This window comes from Acanthaster planci, linkage group LG07 (genome assembly GCF_054643075.1).
Source record: "Acanthaster planci isolate LZ-2023a linkage group LG07, COTS_SCS, whole genome shotgun sequence".
In the NCBI taxonomy this organism is placed as follows: domain Eukaryota; kingdom Metazoa; phylum Echinodermata; class Asteroidea; order Valvatida; family Acanthasteridae; genus Acanthaster; species Acanthaster planci.
The window spans coordinates 14,994,807-15,005,167 of NC_141783.1; the positions used below are offsets into that span (position 1 = coordinate 14,994,807).

At 42.9% G+C, this 10,361-nt stretch overlaps 1 protein-coding gene across 1 annotated transcript; it reads left to right on the forward strand.

The window, feature by feature from the left end:
• The first annotated feature begins 3,774 nt into the window (after positions 1 to 3,774).
• LOC110980322 (uncharacterized) lies at positions 3,775 to 8,021 on the forward strand. The gene is made up of 5 exons (XM_022236903.2): positions 3,775 to 3,882; positions 3,996 to 4,127; positions 5,158 to 5,382; positions 5,796 to 5,879; positions 6,408 to 8,021. Exons 1-5 carry the CDS (start codon positions 3,783 to 3,785, stop codon positions 6,512 to 6,514), a joined length of 648 nt encoding a protein of 215 aa, XP_022092595.2. The 5' UTR covers positions 3,775 to 3,782; the 3' UTR covers positions 6,515 to 8,021.
• Positions 8,022 to 10,361: the final 2,340 nt, after the last annotated feature.

Sequence of the window (10,361 nt, forward strand, 5' to 3'; positions counted from 1 at the left end):
ATGCCGATTTATTTTCATTCATTTCCGAAATATTCGACAGTGAAACCGATCCCAACCGTCCTGGGTCCATTTCTTCTCAGTGTCGATCTCAGTATAAACGCTGTCATTCTTACAATGTTTATTATCGGTGATTCAATAGTAAGGGATCGAGGGGTGGCACAGTCGGGCGGCACTCGCCTTCTTGTTTTACTGACGGAAATGCATTTTCATTTGTTATAACACGAAATTTCTTTGGCTTTCAACTGCAGAGTAATTTGATATTTTCAAAGAAAAATTCTCACAAAAGACACGTCCCGTATCCTCTTGGGTTACCCCAAAAGATGCAACAAATGCGTTGCATCTGCCGCTCTTTTTCTTGTGAATGGTTGATTCATCCCTCACTCTAGTCAGACAGGTCTACGCAAAAAATACAAGCAGGAAAATAATGAAACGAACTCGAAAGAAGGGAAGAATCCCTAGTTGCTGGAATTTCCAGAATAGAAAACGACATCGAAAATGCAATGGATGTCAGTTCAGTATTAGCTTTTGGTTGTACCCCATTGTCGCATTAAAAGGCGCATAGGCCATCCTGCCCCCCCCACGGTAACTCACGTTAGACCTGATTTGATCAGGCTGACTGAAACTTAATGTTGTCATTTTAATTAATCCGTGCCTCATTGGCCATAAGTTTAATATCGGAATTCGGAGTTACAACAATGGCATAGTCAAGTAGCTCCATTTTCAAACTCAAAACTTCCAAACTGTACCTGTTATTTCAAACAGGTTTGTGTGTTATGGGTAGTTCAGTAACGCCTCCTGGGGGCACGAGGGCATCAACGCAGACCCCCCCCCTACAAAACAGTACTTCGGCAAACACGACCGACACACAAGAAAATGTCAAAGTGATCATAATCTCAGAAAACATGCAATTTTTACTATTACTCTTTCGTTCCTGAATGTCACACACCCAAGACAGTGCACGTAAGTAATGTGTAACCCGAAACTTGAGGGCGCTATTTCAAATTAATGTGGGAGAAGCATAGCACTAATTGGAAGCATTTCAACAAATGGTTGGATTTCTGGCCCCAATCTTGATTTTCCAGTGAAAAAAAACAGAGGCCAACCTCTTCCCGAGAGTCAACAGGCGGGCTATATCGGTCGGATATTGAACTGTTTTCTATGCGCATGTATATGGCGAAGTACTAGTGCAACCATAAACGCATAGACCACCAGGTCCTATTTAATTAAACTGCTTGCATCTCCGCTCCCCTTGGTTGGTTTTGTTTTTGTTTTTTGGTTTTTTTTCTTCTTTTTTTTGATTTTCATATATCACCGTCACTCTCGACTGTAACGGAGGGACTAATGGGAAAATGCAAGAATCAAGACGAAAAACCACACTGGTGAAGGTCTACAATGTTGAAAACGAATTATAATATGACAGAAAAAGTGCTTGGTCAACCACATCTTTACAGAGAAGGAATTAGCTGTAAAGAGGTTCTCTTTACAAGACAATGTGTCCGGAGAACTGTACACCACACATCAAATCCACCACACAGCACGTCTTGTTTTGCAAAACTATTGGGCTAATGATTGGGCTGTCATTTCATGCTAGTAAAGGAAACGAGAGACCCCCCCGCCAAAGGAAAGGCCAAAATGGCTTGTCTTTCACTTAATACCGTGAAAGAGTTGGGACGTGCAGGCAGGTGTATCAAGTGGGACGTCACTTCAGTTTTTAACTAGGTCTGCTGCACGTGCACTGCACGCACATAGAGTTACATGAATACACGCAACTTCAACTATCGTCCAATGGGAGTCTGCAAATCGTGGCGCATCCGCGTGTATGACAAGGTTACCGAACCGGATAAACGCGGTCCGGGGACTTGCCCATATTGATTCGGGTTCATTTAAGAGAAGCTGTCAGAGAGAGCCTTTACTATTGACGACCATTGTTTGTGTGAATGTGTAGTTTTGCTTTTTGCCATGTGATTTTTGTCTATTTGATGGCTTTTATAATATTTGGATGATTTGTGATCCATTTTACTGTACCTGTCCAGGTTAATTTTCTCATCAGTTGGGACTGCAGTGGAAATAAGCTGATTGAATTTTTTGCGTCATCCTTTTTTTTACTTTTGGAAATTGTTGAGTTTGCATTTCTTTAATTTAGTTTTTGTAATAACGTTTTCTGGAAATAGTAAATTAATCAAATCAAATACACTTGTTCCCGCTCCGAGCAGGAATAAATGAGGGCGTGTTTTGAAACGAAATCGACAGTCCTTTAGTACTCACGCAGCGCATAGGTTCGCAAGTTCATGCGCGTTGACGCAGATCACGCTCAGCACGCGCAACGAGTTTTAATTACGCGTGCACGCCAAACGCGTGTTAGAACCTGGTTGGAAAACTTAGTGCTACCTGTCTGTCTTTCGGCGGTGAGGGTGCACTTCAGCTCAGGGCGAATAAGGGCGCACTGAACCAATTTAAGCTCCATTGAAAATAGTGTAAAATCTACCAAGTTTGGAGCCCCATGGCAGGCAACTGAAGTCCCTGAGGCCTCTCAAACAAAAAACAATGTGTTGTTTGGTCCTTCAGATTTCATTTGATTTCCAATTCTTAGTAGGTTAACCAATGAATTTTTTTAATTATCCGCCCAAAACAATCTCACCCCCAAAAAAGTGAATGTTGGCAAGCCCTCCCAGCGGCCATTTTTCAAATGACATCCCTCACCTTCCTGGGGCTCTTCTGACTAATTTTCAATCCCATTTTTGTCTTCTCTGCCCCCAGATGGGTGCCCCTGAATCTACAGAGATGATCCTGGGCCATGCTGACACAATTCCACCATTTCTTGGCCCAAACAGACCCCTCTTTTCGAAACAATCTCTGGGGGTACTTTTTCTGCGCCTCGGCCTGGCGGAGAATTTTCCTTGAATTGGGACACTGCACCCATACTCTATCTGTAACCCTAACTCCAACCCCAACCCCAACCCTACCCTTACCCATAACCCTAACCCTATCCCTAACCCTAACCCTATCAATAACCCTCAACCCTATTCTCAAAACCCTACCCCTAACCCTACCCCTAACCGTATTTGTAACCCAAAGCGTATCACTAACCCCAACCCTACTATCATTACGCTACCCCCTAACCCCTAACCCTATCCATGACATCAACCCTATTCTCAAAACCCTACCCCTAACCCCACCCCTACCCATAACCCTAACCTTACCCCTAACGCTAACCCCAACCCTAACCCTAATCCTACCCCTACCCATAACCCAACCCTAACCCTATCCATAACCCTACCCCTATTACCAAGGACTTTTAATTCACTGATGACATGCCTCATTCCCGTAAATGCAAGTGCACGACCAAATGGAAAATGAGGGAGATATTAATTGTTTATAGTGTAATTCGACAACGGGAAATTAGACGCCAATACTGCGGTGGGTTAACTCTTACATGCCTCTTTGACCAATAATAGGTGCATTCGATTAGTTTACACGTGTAAGTCAAACTTACACGAGAGCGTTCGTTTAGCCATCACGTAATCTTCGTGCCTGCCCTGGTGTTGTCGGCCACTACGACCCAAGCTGGCGAGCGGGTCTCCGAAGGCGGAACGAGTGTAATGACGTGACTGATGGACTTTTCGAGCATGGACAGGATGGAACGTGGCAGGGACTTGACCATTTACCCAGAATGCCTTAGCAAATACACTGCAAAGTTCGATTCGCCTCATTTCGAAGCTTCCCTTGCGTGTAACACTGGTGTCATTCAGGGAAGCTAATCGAACGCGCCCTAGTGTCATGAAATGCCGGCCACACGCGCGCGTCAGGCTGAGGAATGTGTGTGTGAGTGCGGTGCCACTGCAGTTATGGCGTCTAATCAGATGGACAGTGGACATTTACGTTGTAGGTTTGCAACTTGTCTCCATTTGTCCCTTCGACACAAACTCAACGAGTCAATGCATTTCAAGTGATTAAACAGTGGATACTATCATATTGTTTGTTTTTGCACTTTGCAGCCGGTCCAGATATGAACAAAATTTGCCAGGACAACGACAAAACGACGGTTTACGAAAAGGCTTTACAGATGTGCATATCGTGTTTTTCTTGTGACCCCGAATCTAAGGACGACCACTGTGTTACGTGCCGAGGTAAGAAAGCAATATTTTATGGTTAAGGTTTCTGGCATCCCCCACCAATCCTCCGGAAAAATTGTTCCGTTGTTGCGTGAAATTCGGCTTGCATGAAATATTGACCCAATCGTTGCACCTATACAGAGAGATAGAAGGCTGGGAATTCATTGTCAGGAAAATTTACCGAATTTTACAGAGTCCAAATGTAGAACGACATCGACAGTGGCTTCTTTTTTGGAATGCAGCAACAAGCCCTTTCACACGACATGCATATCCAAAATCTCTTTCTTGGACTTGGGTCAAATACAGCGTTAAAAAGCAACCAACCAGACACAAAAGGGGTTGTAGTGTAAATTCCTACAGGAGTGCGTTAGTTTAAAAACTATTTGGGCCATTTTCCAATATTCAACTTCGGCTCCGTCTCAGGCTTCCACTGTTTTTTACTAGCTGACTTCGAAGCTGCAATCGTAGTTATCAGTCTAAAAGTGCCACAGAACATCAAATAAGATGCAAGAAAGCCAAAAATTACAGAAATCCATTGTAATTTAAACGCTTCAGGCCCACAATCGGGGATTGGTTTTAGGAACGAAGCCTGAGACGGAGTTGAGTATTGGAAAACGGCCCTAGATTTCATAAGAAAACAGTCGGTTATGGCGTCAGCTGAGAAAAACAGTACGTGATTGGCTGGTGATAAACTCTTCTCTCACGATCGGCATAATACACTAGAGCAATATTGGTGACTGCATGGCCTCAAATCCACTATATGGGCAGAAACTATGATCCCAACTGTAATTTCCGTTTCCATTTCTCGATAAAGTTAATGAAATGGACTCCATGGTCTGCATTTCCAACTCGGTGTTGTAATCAGCCTCTTTGAAACTTCTTTTCCTTTTTTACTTATCATTAAATCAAAAAAATGTAGGCCTGACGTTGCAATCCCGGCAGAGGCTTTCTTAAAGACATCAGATTTTTCGAGAAAGACTACCGGATCGCCAGACCCTGCAATTTTTTCTGAATAGTTTAATACACTCCTCCCCCACCCCCCAAGATTTAGGGATTATTCCGGGCAAATCGACACCTCCATCCAGCCCCCTTATCCCGGCTAAAGTCGCCGACGGTGAAGGAGTCGAGTATGATACCTTGGGCAGTGAAACAGACGCAGAAACAGGAGGAACCACAGGGTACCACCCAACAGGAAGTACAGCTTCACCTCAAAGGCCTTTCGAAGGTGACTCGGCTGGCCATCCAGCCCAGACATGTTTGCCAGGACTAGGTACGGTATTATTTCTTCTCTGAGCAGTATTGTAACGAATTTTTTACATTCTCACTGGATTTCCCTCCTTACTGGGATTCTACGGACCCTCTAATGGGACACAGCGTAGACCTCTATAACTGAAAAAAAACCTAGCAGAATTAATTTGAGTTCTTTATTTGAGTTCTTTATTTCGAGCGAAGTTACGTAACTTATCTTTAGTGCTCAAAATGATTTGTAGCACACGAAATACTTTATTTCGACTGCACGAAATGACTTCATGGGCCGCGAAACTATTGCCAGTGCACGAAATGAGGAGCCCAAAATAATTTTGTTTTAGTAAGTAAGTTTGCCTGTATTATGCCCCTTTATGGGCTCCATGGATTCAGTTCGAAACATCCCTTGTGAATTCGCTTCTTCATTATGGCTCATAGGTTTGCTACTGATGGCCGTGCTTTTATCAGCCAGTGGAATTCCTGTTCTGGTTCTCGTGATATTCAAGTTGAAAAGAATTCGAGGTATGTTTTGAACTTTGTCTGTTTAGAGTAAAATGCCTACTTAACCATGTGCGGCATAAATTTACTTGCTGGCTTCAAAGGATTCCCTCATTTTAAGGAACTATTTATTTCATTATGTCATCTTTAACGAGGGTAAGTTCTGATCAGTGTCGACACTGCTTTCCATGGAGGCCCTCCGATTTACAACGTGGGTCGAAGGCTTACAGGGTGGCTCAGGCAGCCGCCAAATGGACGGACGTGTATAATAAAATCTGGACTATAATTATTTGGCGACGGACGGGTCCTAAACATAATCTGCTCGTTCACGACTTCGCTCCATAATCAGAACTCCACTACGTGTCAAGGGATAAATCTATGGTGTTTGAGACTCTTCGAGAAGAGTGACAGAAACCAACCCCTCTAAGGGGACAGAAAAAGCTCCAAGTGGCTTGTAGAAGCGCACTTACACAGTCATTATATAGGGCGAGAAATATTGCTCAAATATATTCGCTTAATAAGTGCATGTTTCTGTATGCTTTCTTTCTTCAGCCTCGTTTCAGCGTGTACCTTTGCAGGAGACAGGCCGGTCAGAACCCGTTCAGACAGGGATTTTACCTCCCAATCAGAAGGCCTGTGAGAGCGAGGCCTACGTTTAGTGCACCGATTCTTCCAATTTCCTTCATTACGGGAGGGTCGTAGGGGAGGGGAGGGACCTCTCTTTCGATAGAGCAAGATATACGGGGTTTTGGGCTCGCCACTCCCCGGCCCCCCCCCCAAAAAAAACAAAGACAGAGCAAAGCACGAGAGCAAAGGAAAACAAACATACGTGTCGAATCTCGACTTGCAAGATCAACGTGAAATACACCTTCTGTTGGTCACAATTTGCATATCGGGTATTCATGATCGTTTGGAAATTAGGGTAGAGGCTTTCTGTAGGCCTACAGGTTTTCAATGAGAAAAAAGTGGAACCTAACAACAAATACTGCAAAAGCCTCTACTTTTTGAGTGTGTAATAAAATTTTTATATACGGTCACTGTTGTTTGGATTAGTAAATATCGATTTCTAACGGCTGAGCACTCAAAACACTTACGATATCTATATTTGGGAGGAATATCTATTTGTTTATTGTCTGTTTATGAAATGCATAATGACCATTTCAGAAGCTGGAATATATTCATCGAATTTAAACAACTTGAAGATATTCCTCGCCCATCGAAGGCCGATTCATCTATGTTTAATGTTTAATCGTGAGCATGGGGCAACTGGAAACACAGTTTATTAAACAGTAACGTTTCAATCCTTTCTCATTTGCAATCGGATTCCTTACTGAAAAATCATATTTCCCTCGAAGTAACCTTATGAAACCACTGAAAATAAAGTTGCTACCATAAAACATGTCTTCCAGTATTTTAGCTTTAGTCTTGGGAGAAGTTACACATGAATGTGAGGTCCCGACCTGATGAGTCCCCCAGAATGTTGTGAGTAAAAACTGTACATTTTAAGCACAAACTGTCAATTATAGTAGTATTAAAACGTTCCTGGGTTGCATAGAGGACATTCTTGGCATGGTGATGTTTTGATTTCATTTTATTTGCGTTTTGCGATCCAGACGTATTTTCGTTGTAAATGCAGGCAGGCAATCACAGTTGGATTTGTGCCACTTTCTTGTGTGATTGCTTGAGCTCTTGATCGGAATAACGAAGACAGGAGCTGCTTACAACGCAATGCACCAAAGCGTGTCAAAGGAGTAACCCTTTTCCCAGAGTAAGAAAAATACTGTTTTGAGCGTTGGGGGCATATCTCCGGATTGTCAAAAGCGAAAAGATGAAATATAAAGCATCAAAAAGCTAAGTTTTCCTAATTACAGCATGTAAGTTATTTGAATATAAATGACGCCATATGTCAGCACATCATTCTTGACGAAATGAAAGGGAAGGAAAGTGTGAGGAAGCGAGTTTTTTTAAAGAGTAAAATCTCGAACACATAGTGGTTTCCCATGGAATTGGTGACATTGATACTAATTATCACACTTAGCTACCGCGCAGTCGCAGACCACATACATGTATTAAGAATTTTCTAACCTCGGTCTGAACAATATATACCGTACCGGTAATATTTTTGTTTTGTAAATGACGTTCTTTAAATAAATTATGAAATCTGAATGAGTTTCTCTGAATTCACTCTGTCTAAGCCCCGTCCACGGCCACGTTTATTTACCTCTCCCTATTTTAGACAACAAACCTCGCGGGAGACATTTGCAGCGTTGCAGGCACTTTTCAGCCATTTTTTACCATTCATTTTGTTAATTAATGGCCATTCACAGGACAGGCTCGGAGCCAATCGTATTGCTTGAAGTACCTGGTTATTTTTTTGATAATTAGTGTAATCTAATCAATCCATCTTGGCATATTCTGGGAAAACAAACAGGAGAAAAGCAACAAGCAAAACAGAAACAAAGAGGACCAACTTTTAATGTCATTCTTTGGAAATTTTTTCCTGTCCCAAAGTGTGGTATTACAGTTTCCGGACTTTATTATTGGTTGAAGTAAAACGTGCACTTCATAAGAACATTTCGAGGTTCTTATACTCGATTAGTTTAGAATTAGTTGGTATCACAGAGGCCACTGAGGTATTTCTTTATTCTTTGTCTTGGTTGCTGTCGATATTTCATCGGTTAAAAAAATGACTGCTTATGGGCAATCATCGGTCTTCATTTTGTTCCAGTTTAGCCACTCACGCACACACCCACACACATTTGTTATTTACCTATTTTGTGCGACCAAAAATAGGCGGAATAACTCACGGTAATACAAAAAACGGAGATGTAGGACTGTCGGAAGCGATGAATCGCCAAAACTCCAATTCACTTACAACTTCTGGGAGATTCGTTGAGCGTGGAAGCAGACTATATTATTATAGCAGAAAATGTTAATCCTGTTTATAGATTCATCTTACAATAAGTGCTGCCTGTATGGAAACAACGTTTTATGCATTTTCGCTCTTAAATAAGAATAATCAAATGATGAAAGGTTTTTGATTTACCTTAAACCACATTGTGGGTGTAAGCATGCATTCTATAATTAATAATAATTGAATGCCTTACTGTTTAATTTTAGTTTTTCAATTTGGATACAAGGGAGGGGCCGTTTCAACGTCCGTCATTAAGTTGGCCGCGGTAGGGTTGAAAACAACCAGTTTCTACCTCAACCAATCGGCTTTCCTTGCCTGAGATAAAACGAGACATCAGAATGGTCAGTCGGTACGGGTGGTCGTGCAACCAGCGAGTGGAGCGGAAACAAAAAGGGCGTGCTTGTAAATGAAATTGACGGTTCTCCGGTAAGAAGTCACTGCGCAGGTACGCAAGTTTACGCGTGTTTGGCGCGGGGCACGACTGAGGATGTGCAACGATGTTATGCTGGAATGTACATGTACATATATGGCCTTCGCGTGTGGGCCGAACGCGCGCAGGAACCCGGTTGGAAAACTAGGGCCGTTTTCCAATACTCGACTTGGGCTCCGAAACAGGCTTCAACTGTTTTTTTCTTCCTGACTTTAAGTTTATAATTGCAATAGTAAGTCCAATAGTGCCACAAAACATCAAGTAAGATGCAAAAGAGCCAAACATTACAGTACTTCAATTTAAGTTAAACGCTTCAGGCCCGCAATCGGGGACTGGTTTCCTATACACGAAGCCTCCGACGGAGAGGAAGTCGAGTATTGGAAAACGGCCAAGATCTCACCAGCCTGTCTTGCTTTCACCGGTGAGGGTGCACTTCAACTCAGGGTGCACAAACATAATTATAACACACAGACTACCGGTCTTGCGCGTATAACCGTGTTTGAAAAATATGGGCAAACACAGGGCAAAACTATGGAATTCCGTATCTGCCGTCGTGCGTCGCCCGTCGTGCGCCACGCGTCGCCCGTCGTGCGTCGCCCCTCGCCCGTCGTGCGTCGCCCGTCGTGCGTCGTCCGTCGCGCGTCGCCCGTCGTGCGTCGCGCATCGCCCGTCGTGCGTCGCCCGTCAAATGGGTTGCATAGGACCTGCAAAAGCCGGGGTTTAACAAATGTCAATGTGATGATTCCATTCACTTCTAAAGATCTTTTCCGAATAAGGCAAGTACAAATCCCACCTGCAAAGCATATACTAGTCACATAATTAATGCCAATAATGCTAGACTACCCCTGCCCCTTGACAAGAAAATAGCGCCTCTCTGGGAATTCAACCAAGTGTTTTTGGGGGAAAAACATTTTAAGCAAAAATGTTCCGGCCAACTTATCCACAGTGTTATTCTGATTTGCATACTGTAAAAATGTGCCGACTTGTTTTCATCAAATTCCAGGAAGAAATCTTCCAACCGATACAGATATTCCATCTTGTCCTCTCAATTTCACCTTGAACTCCAGAAATACTAGACGTGCTGTTTATTAAATGTATTGCTAGGGGGCAACCACTTGGTTTAAGTTTCAGAAAATATGACGTGTTGGTTCTTGTGGGTGTG

Excerpts from the sequence above, each read along its gene's own strand:
- LOC110980322 (XM_022236903.2), top strand. The coding sequence starts at position 3,783 with ATGCCGGCCACACGCGCGCGTCAGGCTGAGGAATGTGTGTGTGAGTGC. Across the intron at positions 4,128-5,157 it reads CCACTGTGTTACGTGCCGAG|ATTTAGGGATTATTCCGGGC; the intron begins GTAAGAAAGCAA and ends CCACCCCCCAAG. Across the intron at positions 5,880-6,407 it reads CAAGTTGAAAAGAATTCGAG|CCTCGTTTCAGCGTGTACCT; the intron begins GTATGTTTTGAA and ends TTCTTTCTTCAG.